This window comes from Dipodomys merriami, unplaced genomic scaffold, assembly GCF_024711535.1.
Source record: "Dipodomys merriami isolate MVZ:Mamm:240054 unplaced genomic scaffold, mDipMer1.0.p SCAF_3, whole genome shotgun sequence".
NCBI classification, from domain to species: domain Eukaryota; kingdom Metazoa; phylum Chordata; class Mammalia; order Rodentia; family Heteromyidae; genus Dipodomys; species Dipodomys merriami.
The window spans coordinates 62,778,224-62,801,343 of NW_027204492.1; the positions used below are offsets into that span (position 1 = coordinate 62,778,224).

A 23,120-nucleotide genomic window follows, 5' to 3' on the forward strand; every position below is an offset into this window, starting at 1 on the left:
TCAGCGTTGGGCTTTGATCCTAGGGCATGTTAGGCAAATGCCCTATTATCCTTCCCCTCCACAGTCTTCTCTTTAGATTTAAAAACAAAGAATAGAAATGAAATTGTTCTACTTTTTCAGTAGAAGTAGGGTTTGAATTCTGTGTGTTTGCTTGCCAGGCAGGTACTCCATCACTTAAGCCATGCCCCCTCCAGCCCTTTTTGCTTTTTTTTTTTTTTGAGATAAAGTCTTATGTTTTTTCCCAGGGCAGATTAGGCCAAAGTTACCCTATTTATTCTTCCCCAGCATAGCTGGAATGACAGGTGTGCAGCATCACCCTTTGTTTTTAAATTGGCTGAGTTGGGGTGGGGAAACATACTTTTTTTTGCCTGGAATGACTTCAGACCATAATCCTCCTGATCTCTCCCTCCTGAGTACCTAAGGTGAGCTACCATGTCCTACTAGAAATAGAACTTTCAATTAGAAAATAAGTTTTATTATACTTGATTATGTCTGTGTACCCTAAGTTATGGATATCATAAGAATTCAAATGCATTTTTCAATTACTTATACCAAAACATTAAGAGCAATTTGGCTGTGATACAGTTAGACACCTGTTAACTTCAAACTTGCAATGAGTGATACAAAGGTTACTGCACCAAAAAAATCTGTGCTAATGATAGCAATTGAATTGTTCCTAAGAAGGTTGAGCTTAAAACCTTTGTGCTGTGGGAAGGAACCTAGAAATATAACAGGCCTATTTTATTATTTTACTGCTGCTACTTCATATACAGTCATCCCTCACCGTATCGTGGTTCACTTTTTGCGGTTTCACTGTATCATGGTTAGTGATCCCTCACCTATTGTGGGAGCTACATTCCAGAGACCCCCACAATTTGTGAAAATCCACGAAGTAGCAATAAGTGAACCACGATACAGTGAGTGGACAACTATGTAATGCTACTACTTCGAAGATTTTGATCTATTGGGGGTCTCTGTAACATAACTCCTGCCATAGGCAAAGGATCACTGTATTGCCAATTAAGCTTTCTGTCACCACTGCCTTCAGTCATGGTTTTGGTTTCAGAGTAGTGTTGAAAACCCATTAGCTTGTTCAAAAATTGTTGGCTTGTTTTATTTTAAATGGTTTTACTCACATAGATAATTTCAAACTAATTTTAAGTACACTTTTTCCCCCTCTAAGGAGATGAAGCCATATCTAAATCAGTGCCTGTCACAGTGGATGATGACGATGACGACAATGACCCTGAGAATAGGTATGATTCCATCTGTAAGGACTTTAAAAAGATTATAACACACCCTAGGCGTGGGCGCAAGCCACAACACCGGAACAACAAGTTGGTTGTAAAAATCAGGAGAGCCTGCCTTAGAAAGCCTCACTCCCAGCCCCAGCCTTCCTGCAAGTTGGAAAGAAAGGCCAGAAATTGGGCTAAAACTCAGAAACCTTAAGAGAAAGTCATTGCCAGTATTAACACACCTAGCATAGGGTGTGTTATAAGTTCAGAACTGTCAATTTTGTGTTTCCATGGAAACTGTGATAATTTTTTCAGACTATTATTTTCAGATTAATTTTTGGATGAAAGTGAATCCTATTAATAAATTGGTGACAAAAGACATCTCTTCATATTTGATTATTGCTAATTGTCCTTCACTATGGTAATCTCATGAAGATCTGTTGAGAGCAAAATAAGTGATCACTCAGATACTGAAAAATAAAGCAAGGGTGACAGAGAAGTTAAATATACCTCTGGCATAGTGGAGAAAAAAATAAGGTATTAGAGAGTAAAACCAAGACATTTTTCCATATATTTTAAACATCTCCTGTAAGATAGTATAGTATCCATATAACTGTAGAGACCTTTGCTTTTTGATGGTACTGGGATTTAAACTGGGCCTTGTACTCACTAATCATTCTACCACACCCCAGCTCTTACAGTATAGGACTCATCATCTTCAATAAGAAGGTAGTAGGTACAGTATATTGAATTGAAATACTGGGAATAGAGGTAATTGACTTCTAATTTTCTAACATTTCTATAACTGTGTGATCTTGGGCAAGTATCTTCTTCTTTTTTTTTTTTTTTTTTTTGGCAAGTCCTGGGACTTGCACTCAGGGCCTGGGCATTGTCCCTGAGCTTCTTTTGCTCAAGGCCAGCACTCTACCACTTGAGCCACAGCACCACTTTTAGAGTTTTTTGTTTCTGTGGTAGTAAGGAATCAAACCCAGGGCTTCATGCATGCTAGGCAAGCACTCTATCACTAAGCCACATTCCTAGTCTGTTTTTTTTTTTTTTGTTTATTTTTATTGTGAAAATACCATACAGAGGCCCAGCCTGTTTTTATGTCTAATGTGAAATGGTTGGATGGAATTTTCTCAAATTTTATCACTGAAATGTCAATGATAAATCATAAAGAACACTAGAGTAAACATCTGTTCCTAACAGTAAGCTCTAGTATTAGGAAAACATGGAAATAAACCTGTAATTTTTGTTATAATTTTGTGAGATATTAACTGAATTACATATGCTATGGGCTAAGTTGAAAACTCTAGCACTGTTTTGTACCTTGGTGATACTAATAGCTTTCACTGTTTCATAGATCATTCTTCTGCTAGTAAACAATATTTTCATTAAGCTGACAGACCATATCCATATCTAGATTACACTTAAATAAAACTCAATTTTCAACATACACTCACCTTTTACTTTCCGGTTTTTTTTGTTTTTGTTTTTTTTTTTGCCGGTCATGGGGCCTAAACTCTGGGCCTGGGCACTGTCCCTCAGCTCTTCAGCTCAAGGCTAGAGCTCTACACCTTGAGCCATAGGGCCACTTCCGGCTTTTTCTGTTTATGTGGTGCTGAGGAATCGAACCCAGGGCCTCATGCATGCAAGGCAAGCACTCTACCACTGAGCCACCTTCCCAGCCCCTTTTACTTTCCTATTTACTTGATAAATATATGTTTCATTGTTTTATGGGATATGAATGGCATCCAGTATAGAGTACTGAAGGCATATTTATTCATCTGGATTTTTCCCCCTCAGTCCTGGAGCTTGAACTCAGGGCCAGGGCACTGTCCCTGAGCTGCTTTTGTTCAAGGCTAGTGCTCTACCACTTGAGCCACAGCACCACTTTTGGCTTTTTTTCTGTTTATATGGTACTGAGAAATGGAACACAGGGCTTCATGCATGCTAGGCAAGCACTCTACCATTAAGCCACATTCCCGGGTTTTTTTAAAAGTAGACCATCACAGCTAGATCTGAAAGACTTGAGAGTTTGATTCTTTTTTAAAGATGCTTTTATTCTTCATTTACAAAAACTCTCCTATGCATTTTGGAGCCTTAAATATTTAGTTACTGGTAGTGTTAATCATATTCAAACATTCTGTCCTTATTTAACTGTGAGAGATGATTTTTCTTATTTAGCCACCAAATAAGAATGTTGTAAAGGTATAATTTTTTTGTTACAGCTTGTCAAAATATAACACTTTAATCCTTTCTGTAATTGATAAGCATTTTATTGGAAAGTATCTCTAATTCCATCTTGTATTTAAGTTAAAAAAAAACCCTACAACATTGTTGACTGCCTTTGAGAGGAGATGAGTTTTTCTTGTGTGTCTTTCTTTATGTTCACTTTTACAAAATATACAATTAATGACTTGTTTAATATCCACTATACCAAAGAGCTATATACTATGCATGAGTTATTGCATCGTGATGGGTATCCATTATGTACTTGCATTATTTTAATATAGGTGATGTATTTGAGAATTGTTGAATATGCACTAAGCAACTTTTAAAATTTGATGATCATTACTAAGTCTTGGCATTTTTTGTGATTTCATATTTTTGAGTGGGATATATTTTGGTAGTGGGAATGTTGTAATTGTGAATTTGTACACAATTGTGTAATTGTGTATAAATTATGTATACATTTCGTCAGCTTTGTCCTTTAGTAGTATTGTAATACATTTCACTGTTGATATTTCAGGAGAGGTAAAATAGTGTATTGTTTCAAATGCTTAACTATTATTTGGACACAATAAATTTGTGTAAAACTTTTTCTTGGTCAAGCACTTAATTTTAACTAAAATGCCACTTTTCACAAGCACTCTTATGAATTTGTTAGAATTGACATATAGAGACGAGTTTATAGCCAAAGAAGTTTAACATTCTTGAAATGAAGAAAGTAAATACTTTTAATTTCCCAAACTAATATACTTAAAAATTGTATGACAGTTGGAGGAAAGATTTTATAGCTATGATATTAAAAAAATAAAACCTTGGTAGCTTTTGAGGTGATTAACCACATGTCAAATACTTTAGTAGAAATAAACTTGCTACTTAACATAAAGCATTATTTATCTATCTATCTACCTACCTAACCTGGTCTGTGTTCATTTCTGTGTTCATTTCCCAAGGTGCTAGGACAGCAAGTGGGAGCTACCATACCCAGCTTAAGACTTTCATTTGGTACTTGTACTGTTAATTAAGCTCAGTACTGGGATAGTGTGTTAAACTTTAATAATATTAGTGGTGAGGATTATTATCATTGGACTATTCTTTATATATTTTATAGAAAAAGTATTACAGTTGTGATTTTGAGAATAAAAAATCCAGTTTACTATCACTATTTGCCTGAAAGTTGAGTTTTTTTCCCCCAGTCCTGGGGTTTGAACTCAGGGCTTGAGTGCTGTCTCTGAGCTTCTTCTTCTTCTTCTTCTTCTTTTTTTTTTTTTGGCTCAAGGCTAGCACTCTACCACTTGAGCCACAGTGCTACTTCTGGCCTTTTCTGTTAACATGGTACTGAGAAATTGAACCCAGGGCTTCATGCATGCTAGGAAAGCACTCTACCACTAAGACCCATTCCCAACCCTCACATTACATTTATTTTTTGTTAAGGAATACTTATTTTATCCTAGCAATGTTCTAGAAGTTTTTCTCTTGTTTCTTTGTGGGTGGGATCACAGTTTGTTTTTTTCATAGAAACAAAATCTAATATGGAACTTTTGAGGAAACTGCCCAGTGTGTATGCAGGCTTTCTTTAATTATAGTGGGACTAGATTATTTTCCTCAAAAAAGAGTTTGGCTTTTAGTGTCAGTGGATGTAACTCATTTTTTGACTTCATATTTGTCCTTAAATGACAAATATGACTTGAAGTAAATTCTATTTTCATTTATCAGATATAAAAAATACTAAACTGGTTCTTTAATATGACCAAATGCTCTAAAATTTTCAATGCTAACATTTTTTTCTCTAAGCCTTTAGACCTTTTCTTTTAAATCAGAGAATATACATTTTATATCAGGCCAATTTAAACATCATATCCTATGCTTAAGTTATATGTAACTACAGACTTATTTTTGTACATCTTTAATTTTTCCTTTTGTTTTTGTGTGCTGATAATGAGGATTGAACTTCAGGAATTGCATTTCCTTGGTTTGCTTGCTCACAACTGGTGCTTTACCACTTGAGCAGCATCTACAGCCTGGCTTTTTAGTGGCTAATTGGAGATGATGTCTTGTAAATGTTAATGCCTTGCATGGCTTCAATCCAAATCTTTTATGACTTGGCTTCCAGAACAGTTAGGATTACATGTATGAGCCACCAGTGTCTGGTTTTCCAATTTTTTTTTTTTTGCTTCTTCAAGTCATTTGATAATTTCCCTGGTGATCTCACCAAAAAAGAAAACAGTACTACTTGTAGGTAGTGTGACTGACTGCAAAAGTATATTGAATATTGTTTAGCTTTTGACTATTTGGTGACCTTACATTATCTCCTGAGTTCTTTCATTTTTGGTAACTGACATTTTAATCAAACTTTTTTCTGTCAGTCCTGGGGCTTGAACTCAGAGCCTGGGTGCTGTCCCTGACCCTTTTTTGTACTCAAGGCTAGCACTCTACCACTTGAGCCACAGTGCCATTTCCTGCTTTTTCTGAGTAGTTTTTTGGAGATCAAAGTCTCATGGACTTTTCTGCCCAAGCTGGCTTTGAACTGTGATCCTAGATCTCAGCCTCCTGAGTAGCTAGGCTTATAGATGTGAGCCATTGGCATCTGGCTAGGCATACTTTTTAATAAGTAAACTTCATATCAGGATACTAATTTTGGACCTAAAGATTAAAATTCATGCTAGCATAACTTTTGAAGAATTCTGTAGTAATTCTACAAAATGTTTTCTTTTAAAGGAAATTAACCCTTAAAGTATAAACATTTATTAGAACAGAACCTGACCCTCTATTGAAAGCAAATCTCTTTACCACCCTTTCCTCACAGAAAATGTCCAAATGTTCCTTAGCTATAGTACTTTGAATTGTTTTACAAACCAATGTAAAAATTTGATGTAATGTTTTAATATACTTAGACAATTATTTTGTGTACTTAGTATGAGCTTAAGCCTATGCCTTTTTCAGAATTACGTTAACTATAGTATTGTGGTATTATACACAGAATGTGGGAAAAGTTTTTAAACAAATCATATTAATCTTTGTATATGGTTTCAGTTTTTTGGCCTTTAAAACTTGTACTTTTTATTTGACAGTTTACCTCTAACCTAGTTCTAGAGCCTTTGAAAGATAAATAGCTGTAGGATGTTTCTCAGATGCCTGTTTTTTTTGTGGCAATACTGGGGCATGAACTCAGAGCCTGGATACTGTCTGTAAGCTTTTTCACTCAAGGCTGGCATTCTACCTTTTGAGCCATACCTCTACTTCTGGCTTTTTGCTGGTTAATTGGAGAGTCTCATGGACTTTGTTGCCTGGGCTGGCTTCAAATTTTCAATCCTAGGATTACAGCATCCTGAGTAGAGGATTACAGGTATGAGCCAATGGTACCCAGACTTTAAAAAAACAAACAAAATGACTCTTAAAAAAAATCAAAGATTGGATTCTTCCATTGACATACATTTGAAATCTATGTAACATGTATGTAATATGTATATGTATACCTACCATTTTGCCCAGGCATTAGCACAGTAGTGCTTACTGCATAGAGAGTATTATACAGGCATAGAAAACTCATAGCAGATTGAAATTCAGATTCTTAGGTTCTATTCCTGGCTTTGTGTGCTCCAAGTTAAGTCATTTCTTTTCTCTTACCCTGTTTCCTGAACTATAAAATGACATAGTTGGAATTGAAGATTCTTTCTTCTAGCTCTAACTTTTTGTGTTGCTTTTGTTATGGCTCTTTAAGTCTCCCTGAGGCAAGAGATCCTTCTCTTAATTGTTTCTTTTTAAGAAAGCATCAGTTCCACATTTTGAAGTATTGATTGACATCCTATCAAGAGACTGTTTACTTATCTTTCTTTTTTTTTTTTTTTGTCAGTTATGGGGCTTGAAGTCTGGGCCTGGGCGCTATCCCTCAGCTCAAGGCAAGTGCTCTACCACTTGAGCCACAGCGCCATTTCCTTACCTATCTTTCTTACTTGAGTCTAAAAAGGAAGCGCAGTACTCAGTTCCTTTCTAGCTAGTATCATAATTTTTTTTTTGTCGGTGTGGGGCTTGAACTCTGGGCCTGGGCGCTGTCCCTCAGCTCTTCAGCTCAAGACGAGCGCTCTACCACTTGAGCCACAGTGCCACTTCTGGCTTTTTTTCTGTTTGTTGCTGAGGAATTGAACCCAGGGCCTCATGCATGCAAGGCAAGCACTCTACCACTGAGCCACCTTCCCAGCCCTAATATCATAATTACTAAAGGTCTTTTTTATCTTTCTAATTATGTTTTTTCTGATTGTGTTACTGGGCTCATTTTTATGTTCTTTTTGCTTTCTTTTAGTAGAGGACGGTGTAATAAGGCATTATCTTAGTGTTCATTATGTAATTTAGAAGATTTTATTTTGTGAGCATTTTGGGGTCCTGTTATTTAGTTCTCATGCACCAATTCCAATCACTGTTTGTGGAGGTTTCCCCTCCCTCCCATATTGTTTTGCTGTCTCCCCCTCTTCCTTCCCTGCCTTTCAGGAAAATAGAGGAGTGGCTCCACTACCTCCGGCTCTGCTCAGGTTATCTGCCACCAGAGTGGCACAGCCTGTGCTTCTAATGCTTCTAATAGAGTCATGGCTGCTTTGGATGCTACACCTGCCCCAAGATGTAATATTGAGCATTGAGATTTCAGGGGCAGTACCTTGTTGCCTGGATGATTTTCTCAGAACCGTCTTGGAAAGCTTCAAGAAAGGAAACTTCAGAGCAAACAGAATCAACTAGGGATCATGACTATACATCCAACACAGGCATACCAGCATGGGTCCAGCCGAGGCCTCCAAAATGATGCTTTGCCAGCGTCAGCTGGTTCTCAAGTGATGATGTCCTTGAAGTCTCTGTGGCCCGTGACTCCAGAGTTAAGGTAGTGGAGTTTCCCTTTAAAGCATCTCACAGCAGGCTTTGTAGATGGGACACATCTCAACCTCAGCATGCTTGCTGACTACTAAGGTTGAAGGTCAGCCTCAGCCCTAGCCTCCTTTAAATTTTGAGATAAAGTAGGTTAGATTTGAGTAATCAATTATCATTTATGCACTGATCATAATTTTTGCAGAAAGATTTTATTAACATTCTTAATTTACTTGGTTATATGTAAGATTTTCCTTTTATCAAAAGAGTGATGTGGGGGCAAATATAAAACTTTTATCTTCCTTAGCTAGGTGAAGCTTAGGGAGTTGCTATCACTCAATATTTAGTAATTTGGAGAAAAATCACCATTCTCTGAAGTTTATACTTGTCCTGCTTCTAAAGTGACTATAATTATTCAGTTTCTGAAGGTTGGTGATAAGTTGTAATTCTTCAGTATATGGCTTTGATTCCATTTTCTGTAATTTTATGATTTATTAATTGATATCCAATTGTATATTATTATCTCATGTGCATCATATTTCTCTGTTTCTTGACAGTCCAGAACTTGAGATTGAATTAGGTAGGTTGACATATTTTGACCTTCCATTTAGTAGAGATGTTTTTAGGAGTCTAGAGATTGAAAAAAGAAAATTTATGCTGCTGTTTAGAATTATGCCAGATTTTCCACAGCTGATATGGAATTTTAGAGCTTTTGGCATTTGTGAATACAAACTGAAATCAGGTATTAAAGTAACACTTAGGGTAACGAGATTCAGAATTTAGTTTTGGTGGCTCTTACTGACCTACCCAAAGCTTTTAAGTTCTTGTGAACTATTTGACCACTTGGCAATCCATTAGTCAACACTGTACAAGTTTTGTTTTGTTTTGTTTTTGTTGGTCATGAGGCTTTGAACTCTGGGCCTGGGCACTGACCCTCAATTCTTCAGCTCAAGGCGAGCGCTCTACCACTTGAGGCACAGAGCCACTTCTGGTTTTCTGGGGATGGGATGGGATGGGATGGGATGGGGGGGGGGGTTATTGGAGTCTCATGGACTTTCCTGCCCAGGCTGGCTTTGAACTATGATCCTCAGATCTCAGCCTCCTGAGTAGATAGGATTACAGGTGCGAGCCACCAATGCCCGGCCACTTTATACATTTTATATACTTGCAGATTTATTTTAAAATTCATTGCCCAAATTAACTAGAGAACATTTTTCCTGTTGCATGAAAAATAAGAATATAGCTTTTATGAGAGATTTTATAATTTTTTTTTGCCAATTGGGCAGCTTGAACTCTGGGTCTGGGTGCTCGCCCTCAGCTCTTCAGCTCAAGGCTAGCACTCTACCACTTGAGCCACAGTGCCATCTGTTGATGTGGTACTGAGGAACCCAGGGCTTCATGCATGCTAGGCAAGCATTCTACCACTAAGTTACCTTCCCAGCCCTAAGATTTTAGAGATTTTTTTCCCCCCATAAAGATGCTTCCATTCCATTTGAAGTACATTTCTTTTATTCTGAAACTGTTTTGACTTGGAGAGGAGGATGTGTTAGATGTAGTTCTTATGTAAAATGAAGGAAGTCAAAATGATTTACATTTACTTTTCTTTCTTGGCAAAACAAGAGGCTATGACTTTTAATAGTCTCAGCTTTTAAAGTATTAACTGTATACAATCATAAGTCAACAAACCACTGATCTAGAAGTATAAAGAACAAAGCTTTAGAATTCAATTCCAGTAAGACTTAAATTAAAGTGATATAATCTATAGTCCCTTGAAATATAAAACAGAGCAGAAATCCCTCAGAATATCAAATTCATGTGTGGTTTCTTTGACCAATTAATGATTTTCTATGTTCTTTTAATATTTCTAATTCATCTGTTTGAAAGAGAAAGCACAAAAAGGCATATAATAAACATTTATGAAAGTGATTGCCTATTTTAGTTCAGTCTAGGCATTTTGGGGTATAAATAGCAAGGAACATTCCACTTGTCAAAACTGAGGAAGTCTTATAATTAACATCTCCTACCATTGAGTGCATTCCTTTTTGATTTTTGGTGAATAAGGATGATGTTTCAACTTGGGGCCTCTTCCTTGTTTGTTACACAATCTACTGCTAAGCAATACTGCTAGCTCTTTTTTGCAGTGGTTATTTTGAGATAGGGTCTCATTTTTTCCCCAGGTCTGTTCTTGGCCTACTGTCTAAGGTTTCCTGCTATAGCTGGGAGACAGGTTACATCTAGCTTGTTCCATTGAGATGGAGTCTTGTGAACTTTTTTCCTGGGCTAGATGGAAACTGCTATCTTCCTAATCTCAGCCTTCTAAGTAGCTGGAAAGACAGGTTCATGCCACTGCACTGAGAAGGAGTATAACATTGTTTTGCCTAGGGAGGCATAGAACTTTGAGCCTCTTGATCAGCCTCTCAGGTAGCTAGAATTCAACTTGTGAGCCATCATGACCTAGTCCCATGAATGAAAATTCATTCATTCATGCTTCGAAATGTGAGTACAATCAAGGAAGTAAAAAGAGATGTTTCAAATTCAAAAATCAAGAAAGATTGTATAATCTCATCTGTTAAGATTTTGTTGAGCTGGTCAGTCTTGATTACCAAATGTATAATTATACCATGGAAATTAGCTCATAGCAAACTACTGGACTCTTTGTCATCTTCTTCCTTGAATATTTATATTATGTATTCATTTGTTACTGTGATTTGTGAATTTATGACAAGAATACCTACCCTGATGAAGTCCCTTGTCTCACAAAAGCTTCATTACTTTAATTTGACATTTTCAGATTATTTAAATTAGTACAGATATACACATATGATAGGTATATGTATATATAATGTGTGTGTGTATATATATATATATATATATATATTCCTTTTTGGTGCTGGCACTGGGGCTTGAACTCAAGGTCTCATACTCTTGCCTGACTGTTTCGCTCAAGACCAGCACTCTACTACTTGAGTCACAACTCCATTTTCAGTTTTTTGCTGGTAAATTGGAGATAGAAGCTCATTAACTTTTCTGCCCTGGCTAGCTTTGAATCTTCGTCCTCAGATCTCAACCTCCTGAGTAGCTGATGTGAGCCACTGGCGCCTGACATTCATAGGAAAATATTTTAACATGATAATATTAGTAAAAGAATTATTTTCTTGGGGCTGGGAAGGTGGCTCAGTGGTAGAGTGCTTGCCTTGCATGCACGAGGCCCTGGGTTCGATTCCTCAGCACAACATAAACAGAAAAAGCTGGAAGTGGTGCTGGGGCTCAAGTGGTAGAGTGCTAGCCTTGAGCTGAAGAGCTGAAGGACAGTGCCCAGGCCCAGAGTTCAGGCACCATGACTGGCAAAAAAAAAAAAAAGAAGAATTATTTTCTCATGTGCTTTTAGTAATTGATTTTTCTATTAACAAATTGGTCTCTGAGTAGCATCATAAGACATTTTATTGAGAGTGAATCTACTGTGCTGTTTTTCTGAAAATGATAACTCATAGTAATGTGTACTCTTTTACTGTGTATATGAATAATGCTCATGTTCCTTCTCTGCCCTAACTTGGATATTATTAGATTCCTTATTGCTTTAGTGCCTAACATTTGGTGATACTTTTCATCTGGTTAACAGATTTATGGAGTAAAGTGAAATTGAGGTTCAAATATATCCTAGGTTGAGTCACTGTTTCATAATAGAATGATTTATTAATACTCAGTTTCCGGCAATATGTTTTGCTGTTGAATAAAACTTCTCTGGAATTTTGTCTGTGTGATTTACCACTACTGGCTTGTCTCCCATTGTGTTTGCTGGATGATGGTAGCAATAGAAACATGTAGCATCACGTTGGAATTGTTCAAAATAGTCATAAAATGTACAATCTATTGACACTTCAATTTTGATAACAGAATTGTCTTTTTAATTGGTATATTGGTCTTTTTAATTGGTATATTTCACCCCCAAATATATAGTTTAAAAAAATTTTTCTTACTCTCAAGAATTGCCAAGAAGATGCTTTTAGAAGAAATTAAAGCCAATCTTTCCTCTGATGAGGATGGGTCTTCAGATGATGAACCAGAAGAAGAGAAAAAAAGAAATGGAAAACAACTTGAAGTCAATCCAGGAGATGAAGGTGAGCTTATTAAAATATTTGAAACTTTCTTGCTTTTACCCCTGAATCTCTTGTAATAATTATGGACGCTATTCTCATTTTGTCAGTTACTGCCAATAAACAGATGAATTTTGAGCAAAATATGATTGGAAGTGATAGGCACTGGTGATATTTTAATAATAGTATATCAAGTGTGATGTGCAAGATTACTTGTCACCAGTGCTACGATGTATGCACAGCTCTGATGTCTGCTTTGTTATGCTACTTCTTACTAATAATAGTTTTGAAAAACTTTTTTTTATTATTGTTAAGTAGTTGTATAAAGGGTTTGCAGTTCCACAAGTCAGGTTATAAGTATAATGCATCTTGGTCAATGTCACCCTTTCCTTTGTTCTCCCCTATTTTCCCTCCTCATCCCTGTCCTCAAGTTATGTAGTTCCATTTTTTGCATAATGTACATTGAATATAATGATGACTTTGCTCACTTTTCCTCCCTCCATTTGTGTGCTCCCCTTTGTCTACTTCCTTAAAACAGCTTGGAAAACATTTTAAAGGAAAAAATGGGTTTATTGATATGCGTTTCTCATTTAGACACAAAAAATCCAGTCAATTCTGAATCAGATTCAGATTCTGAAGAATCTAAGAAGCCAAGATACAGACATAGGCTTTTGAGGCACAAGCTGACTGTGAGTGATGGAGAATCTGGAGAAGAAAAAAAGACAAAGCCTAAAGAGCAAAAAGAAGCCAAAATTCGAAGTAGAAGGAAGGGTAAGATATTTGCATTCTGATTAGAAGAAACATACTGGTTTCCTATGCTAATAACAGGAATGAGATAAATAGAGCCTATGAAACAATTGGCCTACTCAGACTGAGAAAGCATCAGCTGGTCTCTTACTTGCGGGAAATAAGTTTTTAGAGTGGGAAGATGACCCTGAGACTTGAGACAAAACTGAGTATTTTAAACCTTTTTGTTGTTATACACATTCACAGTATAATGATCAATAAATATGACTTAATATAAATTTATAGGCAACATATAAAACAAAAGATTACACAAAACTACTAGAAAAATGCTTTCTTTTGGAAACTATAAAGGCTAGTAATCATATATAAAACTTGACTTGTAAGTAGTTAAATTATTTTAATTATACTAGAAGTCTGAGATTTCTCTTTTGGTCCTCTTGTTCATTGCAGTACTAAATTCAGAGCATTATACTTCCTCAGCAGGCAATCAGTGGAACCATATCCCTAGTTTTTTGGTTTTTTTTTGGTTGGTCATGGGGCTTGAACTCCGGGCCTGGGTGCTACCCCCAGCTCTTCAGCTCAAGGCAATCTCTCTACCACTTGAGCCACAGTGCCACTTCTTGTTTTGTGGTGGTTATTTGGAGATAAGAGTCTCAAGGACTTTCCTGCCTGGACTGGCTTCAAACTGCAATCCTCATATCTCAGCCTCTTGAGTACCTAAAATTATAGGTGTGACCCACCAGCCACTGGGCCCTAGTTTTTTTTTTGTAACCACAGCTACTTTCCAAAAGAGTTTTGCTTTTTGCCTGAGTAGACTACGCCACAATCCTGTTTATGTTTCCATATATCTAGAATGACAGACCCAGATCACCGTGTCCAACTTTTAATTGGTTGAAATAGAAACTTGTGAACTTTTTGCCCATGCTATCCTCAAACTATGATCCTCCTGATCTCTGCCTCCCAAGTATCTAGAATTATAGGTGTGAGTCAAGTCACTGCATTCAGGTTTTTTTTTTTTTTTGGTGGGGTGGGCCTAACAAGTCTTAGAGCGTGAACTAGGGCTTGGGGATTATCCCTGAGCTTTTTCTATTTAAGGTTAGTGTTCTACCACTTGAGCCACAGCTCCACTTCCACCTTTATTTTTTTTTCTTGGTGAATTAGAAAGAAGAATCTCATGGACTTTGCTGCCAGGACTGGCTTGAACAGTGATCTTTAGATCTCAGCCTCCTAGGTAGCTAGGATTATAGCACCTGGCTTTTTTTTTGGCGTGGAGGGGGGTGGGGAGTTTAAGATAGATTCTCACTCTGTAGCCCAGGCTAGCCTTGAAATGAAGATCTTCCTGCCTCAACCTCCTGGGTGGTGGGATAAAAGATATGTGCCAACATGCTCAGAATGAGTCTTTATACATTGAGGGACTTCTAAATCCACATTAATTACTAATGATACAAAAATGAATAAGGAGAGATGATTGGTAAAATGGTTTTCAGTCACTCCATGTGAATCACTTTGGGGAGTGTTTTTTTTTTTTTGTTGTTGTTGTTTTTTGTTTTTGTCGGTCGTGGGGCTTGAACCTCTGGGCCTGGGCGCTGTCCCTGTGCTCTTCAGCTGAAGGCGAGCGCTCTACCGCTTAAGTCACAGTGCCACTTCCAGTTTTCTAGTGGTTTATTGGAGATAAGTGTCTCACGGACTTTCCTGACTTTCCTGCCTGGGCTGGCTTTGAATCTCGATCCTCAGATCTCAGCCTCCTGAGTAGCTAGGATTATAGGCGTGAGCCACCAGCGCCCAGCTGGGGAGTGTTAAAATAGGTGAAACAGGGATTTTTGAAATGAAATCAGGCATAGGAAGACATATACCACATGTTCTTGTGTGGAAGTTAAAACAAGTTGATTTCATGTAGTAGAGAATGGAATTATAATAGTGGTCACTAGAAGGTAGGAGGGGGGCATAAAAGGAGTTTGAATAACACATGCTACGGTATAATTAGATAGGACATTATAATTCATATGAATTTATTACATATTTTATGAAGAGCTAGAAGAGATGATTATGAAGGTTCCCAGCACATAGAAATGTTAGATGATTCTTTTTGGTAGCAGTACTGGGATTTGAATTCAGGACCTTGCAATCTTGCTTAGCTTTTTCGCTCAAGGCTGGAGCTCTACCACTTGAGCAACATCTCTGCTTCCATCTTTTTGCTGTTAGTTGGAGAAAAGAGTCTCATGGTCTTTTCTGCCCTGGGTTGGCTTTGAACCTCACTTTTCATATCTCAGTCTAATATCTATAAGGAGATAATTTGTCTAAGGCACCCATGTATAGACACACAATTCATGGATTCATTAATATGTGTTACCTTATGAACAGGTCTTAGATATAAATTTATACAACATTCCTAGTGCACTTTTGCATTTTGACAGCAACTCCTCATCTGATACAAAATACGACATTTTCTAGTTGTAGATGCATATTGACATACTTCAGATTTTGGGTAATTTTGCATTTTCTGATGAGGGCTGCTTATAACATTTCAGTCATTAAAAGGTATATTCTATAAGCTGTAATATAAAGCCATGCATATTCCTAATGTTCTTATGATACTTTAAATTATTAATGTGAATTTATTGGCAACTTAAGTGAATTTTGTTTCTGTAGTAAAATGCTTAGCAATTTAATATATATATTTTTTAATTAAAGTGAGCAGTGAAGACTCAGAAGATACTGATTTTCAGGAATCAGGAGTTAGTGAAGCAGTTAGTGAATCTGAAGATGAACAGCGGCCTAGAACAAGGTAATACTGACGTTTTTTTCCCAAAACTTTTACAGGAGTAATCTCAATAATTGTGCCTTCACATGATTTGAAAATAGCTTTTATTACAGTAAATTGAATATAATGTGTAATATTTTTATTTCAAACTATCTGTAAAGTAAAATTAAAAAATATATTTTGTATGTTTATACTTGAAAGGATACTTTATATGCAGTTGAATTGTCCATTGTACCTGAGTTGGCTTTGCGATTTGCAGAAATATTCATTACTGGAGGTTTTGGTTGATAGGAAGGGCTTTTGCCCCATCCCCTTAATAAATACCCATTTGAATTTCTATGGATTTATCTATTTTGGACATTTCATATAATTTAATTCATATAGCATGTTTACTTTTTTTTTGGGGGGGGTCCGGTCGTGGGGCCTCTACTCTGGGCCTGGGCGCTGTCCCTCAGCTCTTCAGCTCAAGGCTAGCGCTCTACCACTTGAGCCACAGCACCACTTCCAGCTTTTTTTTTCTTTTTGCTTATGTGGTGCTGAGGAATCGAACCCAGGGCCTCATGCATGCAAGGCAAGTACTCTACCACTGAGCCACCTTCCCAGCCCCGCATGTTTACTTTTATGAATAGATTCTTTAATGTATTATTTCCAAGGTTCGCTCAGATTTTACTCTGCATCAGGGCTTCATCACCTTTATGTTGGCCTTTGTAGTGCTGGGGAATAGTTTCTTAGTGTACATGTACACTGAGCTATATATACTCCTAGCCCATTTTCATTTTTGTACTAGTAGTGGGCCTTGAACTCAGGGTCTTAGCTTTTTTGGTGAAGGTTGGTACTCTAGTACTTGAGTCACACCTCACTTCTGACTTTTTGCTGGTTAATTGGAGATAAGAGTCTACCCAGGCTAACTTTAAACTGTGATCCTCATATGTCAATCTTCTGGATGGCTAAGATTAAGGAAGGGTATGAGCCACTAGTGCTCAGCACTTCATTACTCTTTAATAATAAAATCATTATTAAATTATTAGTGGGGCTTGAACTTAGGGCTTTCCCACTCTTGCTTAGCCTTTTCATGCAAGGCTGGTATTCTACAACTTGGAATCATCCTTACACTTCCTGCTTTTTGGTGATTAATTGGAGATAAGAGCCTCACAGAGTCTCATGGACTTTTATGCCTGGGCTGGCTTTGAACTACACAATCCTTAGATCTGAGCCTCCAGAGTAGCTAGGATTAAAGCTGTGAGCCACCAGTGCCTCACTTAAATGATTATTTTCAATGATGGAAAAAATATAACTAGCATAAAATTTGCAATCTTTACTATTTTAAATGGTGACTTAATAGTGTTAAGTACACTCATTATTTATTTTTGAAACCATTCTTTTTTTATTTTCTTGTGCCGGTACTGGGGCTTAAACTCAGTGCCTGGGTGCTGCTGTACCTTAGCCTTTTCAGTTCAGACTGGTGCTCTACTACATGAATCACAACTACACTTCTGAATTTTTCCTGGTTATTTAGAGATAAGAGTCTCAGGTACTTTGCTGTCCGAGATAGCTTTGAACTACGATCCTCAGATCTCTGCCTCCTGAGTATCTAGAATTTCAGGTATGAGCCACTGGCACCTGGCACAACCTACCTTCCTTCCTTCCTTCCTTCCTTCCTTCCTTCCTTCCTTCCTTCCTTCCTTCCTTCCTTCCTTCCTTCTTTCCTTCCTTCTTTCCTTCCTTCCTTCCTTCCTTCTTTCCTTCCTTCCTTCCTTCCTTCCTTCCTTCCTTCCTTCCTTCCTTCCTTCCTTCCTTCCTTCCTTCCTTCCTCCCTCCCTCCCTCCCTCCCTCCCTCCCTCCCCTTCCCTCTGTCCTCCTCCCTCCCTCCCCTTCCCTCTGTCCTCCTCCCTCCCTCCTCCTCTCCCCCCCCCTCTTTACTTTGTCAGTCATGGGGCCTGAACTCTGGGCCTGGGTGCTGTCCCTCAGCTCTTCTGCTCAAGGCAAGCCCTTTACCACTTGAGCCACAGCTCCACTTCCAGGTTTTTCTGCTTATGTGGTGCTGAGGAATTGAACCCAGGGCCTCATGAATTCAAGGCAAGCACTTTACCACTGAGCCACCTTCCCAGCCTCACAACCATTCTTTAGAACATTTTCATCATTGAACAATATTTCTTTATACCTTGACCTCAGCCTCCTTCCACTCACTATACTATTTTATAAAGTCTTTGTGAATTTGACTATTCTATCTAGGTACCTTCTTTATATCTCAATTTTGTGACTGGCTTATTTGATTTAACATCATGTCCTCAAGATCCATCCATGTTGTAATACGTGTCTGAATCCCCCCCCTTTCTTTTTTTTGTCTGTCGTGGGGCCTGAACTCTGGGCCTGGGCACTTTCCCTCAGTTCTTCAGCTCAAGGCTACCGCTCTACCACTTGAGCCATAGCCCCACTTCCGGCTTTTTCTGCTTAAGTGGTGCTGAGGAATTGAATTCAGGGCTTTATGCATGCAAGGCAAGCACTCTACCACTGAGCCACCTTCCCAGCCCCTGAATCCCTTTTAAAAGCTGATGAGTAGCCGGGCACTAGTGGTTCTTGCCAGTAATCATATCTACTCAGGAAGCTGAGATCTGAGGATCACAGTTCAAAGCCAGCCTAGACAGGAAAGTCTGTGAGACTCATCTCCAGACTCTTACCACCAGGAATCCGGAGCTGTGGCTCAAAGTGGCAGAGTGCTAGCCTTGAGTGAAAGAGTTCAGGGACAATGTCTAGGCCCTGAGTTCAAGCCTTACAACTAACCAAAAAAAAAAGCGCTGAAGAGTGTTTCATATTTTTGTCCACTCATTTATGAACACTTGGTTTGCTCCTACCTGTTGGCAATTGTGAATAATGTAATATGAGCATGGATGTACAAATAATCTCTTCTGTCCAGTTTTCAGTTCTTTTGGGTATATGCTCAGAAGTAGTATTGGATCATATGATGTTAATATTTTTAACTTTTGGGGAATCTCCATATCACTTTCCGTAGTAGCCACATGTTTGCCTGTAATGCACAAGTGTTCACTTTGTGTCATTCTGACCTGGCACTCAGTATTTTCTGAGCTTTGGTTTTTGGTTGAGGTTAAATGGCTTTTTGTACCAATTTCTAACCCTAGAAATACTTATTCCACTAAAATTTGTTGCTATTTAAAAAATATTTTAATGACCTGTCAAGCACTGGCAGCTCATACCTTTAATCCTGCTCAGAAAGATGAGATCTGAGGATCATGGTTTGAAGCCAGCCTTGGCAGGAAAATCCCTGAGACACTTATTTCCAATTAACCACCAAAAGATCAGAAGTGGAATTATGTCTCAAGTGTTAGAACCTTCAGCAAAAAAGCTCAGGGACAGTACCTAGGCTCCGAGTTCAAGTCTAGGACTGGTACACACACATGATATTCATTACCTTTTTTTTTTTTGGTTCTGGTCGTGGGGCGTGAACTCTGGGCCTGGGAACTGTCCCTTAGCTCTGCTCTTCAGCTCAAGGCTAGCACTCTACCACTTGAGCCACAGTGCCACTTCCGGCTTTTTTCTTTTTGCTTATGTGGTGCTGAGGAAACGAACCCAGGGCCTCAGGCATGCAAGGCAAGCGCTCTACCAGTGAGCCATCTTCCCAGCCCTCATTACCTTTTATGAGTCTGCTGAGGTTTTTTTGGTATGACATTTGCATTCTTAGCAGAGCAGTCCTAAATTGACTTCATCTAACTTGCTATCCATATCAAATCTCCCTTCCCTGAGTACCTTGAAATGTTGGTCACAGTTTCTGTTGGAAAATCTGAAACCAATTTTTTTTTTTTGCGGGAGGCTTCTGTTGGAAGATCCATTTAAAACGTGCTAATTTTTTTTGGCTACTGTTGGAATATCCTTTTGAAACCTATTACTTTTTTTGCCTTTTGTTTTCCTTTTCATTTAGGAATGTGCACAGATATATAGTATTTCCCAACTCATCATGAAATATTTTATTTTGCATTTAAAATTTTCTTTAGGTCCGCAAAGAAAGCAGAATTGGAAGAAAATCAGAGGAGTTATAAACAAAAAAAGAAAAGGCGACGCATTAAGGTTCAAGAAGACTCATCCAGTGAAAACAAGGTAATGTTTGTTATGTGCTTGAATTATAATTGAAGTACATAGTAATAAATACACTATTGCTTCTTTGTATTCTATTCATATGTTACATTAATTAATTTATTTACTTTTTACATTTTGGATGGACCAGTTTATGGAATGTATAAATATGTAAAATTATTAATTTGAGCTATTATCAGTTTTGTCTGTACCTTAATTTTTATCTTTGCTGTTTTTTATTTTCCTGTGATTATTTCCAGTTCATAGTTCCAAAGTAAATGAAACTAACCAAATTCTTCCAAAGCATTTCTATCAAAGATTTTTTTTCATTAATTTTTTTTTTTGCCAGTTCTGAGGCTTGAACTCAGGGTCTAGACACTGGCCCTGAGCTGTTTCTGCTCAAGGCTAGCACTCTACTACTTGAACCACAGTGCCACTTACAGCTTTTTCTGTTTATGTGGTACTGGGAAATCGAACCTAGGGCTTCATACATGCTAGGCAAGCACTTTATCACTAAGCCACATTCCCAGCCCCTTAATTTTTTTTAAATTATATTTTCATTCAAGTAGTTATACAAAGGAGCTACCATTCAACAAATCAATGTATAAATACAATGCATCTTAATTGATACCACCCCTTTAGCATTCTTTCCTGTATGTACTTGAATTTCTTTTTTTTTTTCTTTCTTTTTTTTTTTTGTCGGTCGTGGGGCTTGAACTCTGGGCCTGGGCGCTGTCCCTCAGCTCTTCAGCTTAAGGCGAGCGCTCTACCACTTGAGCTACAGTGCCACTTCCGGTTTTCTGGTGGTTTATTGGAGATAGGAGTCTCATGGTTTCTCCTGCCCGGGCTGGCTTTGAACCGTGATCCTCAGATCTCAGCCTCCTGAGTAGCTAGGATTACAGGCGTGAGCCACCAGCGCCTGGCTGTACTTGAATTTCTAATGGAACTTTCAGACCATTCTAATTTCTTTTTTTACATTTATAGGGATATGGAAATTATGCAATGTACTCCATTTTCCAACAATATAAAACACTTTATCCTGAATGTGTCGCATATAATAAATACATTTCTAGCAATGAAATTAGCCATTTTGACCTTCCTTCCTTCCTCCCTCCCTCCCTCCCTCCCTCCCTCCCTCCCTCCCTCCCTCCCTCCCTCCCTCCCTCCCTCCCTCCCTTCCTTCCTTCCTTCCTTTGTTGAACTCTGGGCCTGGGCACTATCCCTCAGCTCTTCAGCTCAAGGCGAGTGCGCTACTGCTTGAGCCACAGTGCCACTTCCGGTTTTCTAGTGGTTTATTGGCGATAAGAGTCTCATGGACTTTACTGCCCGGGCTGGCTTTGAACCGTGATCCTCAGATCTCAGCCTCCTGAGTAGCTAGGATTATAGGGGTGACCCACTGGCGCCCAGCTGAGCTTCTTGTATTAAGAAAAATTGCTGATATATGTCTGATTCTCTTAACACTATTTTCTCATGGTGAAGAGTTACTTTTTGTTGTGGTGGTAGTACTAGGAATTGAACTCAGGGCCTGGCACATACTAGTCAAGCACTTTACCACTAAGACAACCCCTCTTTAGATCAGAGGGGATGATTAAAGAAGTTACTGTTCTTTATATTCTAAAGTATATAATTTAGTGGCATTAATTACATTCACAAGGAGAAACTCTATACCCATTAAACATCAACCCTTATTTCCTGTCTACTCCTCAGTTGTTGGTAACCTCTATTTTAATTGCTGTCTCTATGAATTTGCCTTGGGGGGGGGCGTCTGGTCATGGGGCCTAAACTCTGGGCCTGGGCACTGTCCCTCAGCTCTTCAGCTTAAGGCGAGCGCTCTACCACTTGAGCCACAGTGCAGCTTCCAGCTTTTTTCTTTTTGCTTATGTGGTGCTGAGGAATCGAACCCAGGGCCTCATGCATGTAAGGCAAGCGCTCTACCACTGAGCCACCTTCCCATCCCTGCCTTTCTTTTTTGCCAGTCCTGGGCCTTGAACCTGGGCCTTGGCACTGTCCCTGAGCTACTTTTGCATAAGGCTAGCACTCTACCTCTTGAGCCACAGTACCACTTCTGGCATTTTCTGTTTATGTGGTACTGAGGAATTGAACCTAGGGCTTCATGCATGCAAGACAAGCACTTTACAAGGCAAGCCACATTCCCAGCCCATGAATTTGCCTTTCTAAGAGCTTCTTTTGTGGGGGATTGTACAACTTTCTTTTGTATGTGTATGTTTATTGAGTATTTGATTTATACGTTTTAAAGGTTCAGTTATGTTGAAGCATGTATGAGAATTTGATTCTTTTTGAAAGTGGGTAAGCCATTGTGTATGTCCACCATATTTTTTTTTATCTGTTCATGTATTGACAAATAAGATTTGTTCCTTCCTTTTGATACTTGGAATAATGCTGTTATGAGTGTGACTGTACAAATATCTATTTGAATCTCTGCTTTTAGTTCCTTTTGGTATGTATAGAATAATGTAATTGCTGGATCATATAATAATTCTCCCCCTCCTCCTTCTCCTCCTTTACTCCCCCTCTTCCTGTCTCTCCCTCTTGATGTTTATCTTTTTTTTTTTTTTTTTTTTTTGTCGGTTGTGGGGCTTGAACTCTGGGCCTGGACGCTGTCCCTCAGCTCTTCAGCTCAAGGCGAGCGCTCTACCACTTGAGCTACAGCGCCACTTCCGGTTTTCTGGTGGTTTATTGGAGATAGGAGTCTCACAGTCTCTCCTGCCCGGGCTGGCTTTGAACCGCGATCCTCAGATCTCAGCCTCCTGAGTAGCTAGGATTACAGGCGTGAGCCACCGGCGCCCGGCTGATGTTTATCTTTTTTAAGGATTTCTCACTCTTTTTCTTTTCCCTTCCTTTCCTTATTCCTTCCTTCCTCCTCCTCCTCCTCCTCTTCTTCCTTGTTCCCTTCGTCCTTCCTTTCCTCCTTCCCTTCCTCTTTTTGTGCCTTTACTGGAGCTTAAAAATAAGGGCCTGGGTGCTGTCCCTGAGCTTTTTTTTTCAAAGCCAGAACTCTACCACTTGAACCACAGCTCTACTTCTGGCTCTTTGGTGATCAATCAGAGCTAAGAGTTTCATGGACTTTCACCTCCTGGCTGATTTCAGACCATGGTC

At 38.5% G+C, this 23,120-nt stretch overlaps 1 protein-coding gene across 5 annotated transcripts in view; it reads left to right on the plus strand.

Annotated features, from left to right (window-relative positions):
* Nucleotides 1–23,120, plus strand: part of Atrx (ATRX chromatin remodeler) — a 177,726-nt gene that overhangs the window by 87,140 nt on the left and 67,466 nt on the right. For all 5 annotated transcript variants that reach the window (XM_070040154.1, XM_070040155.1, XM_070040156.1 and 2 more), the window contains 5 exons: nt 1,184–1,256; nt 12,300–12,433; nt 13,004–13,180; nt 15,848–15,941; nt 19,925–20,027. In XM_070040154.1, the coding sequence (XP_069896255.1) occupies nt 1,184–1,256; nt 12,300–12,433; nt 13,004–13,180; nt 15,848–15,941; nt 19,925–20,027 (581 nt within the window). The remainder of the gene's footprint in view (nt 1–1,183; nt 1,257–12,299; nt 12,434–13,003; nt 13,181–15,847; nt 15,942–19,924; nt 20,028–23,120) is intronic.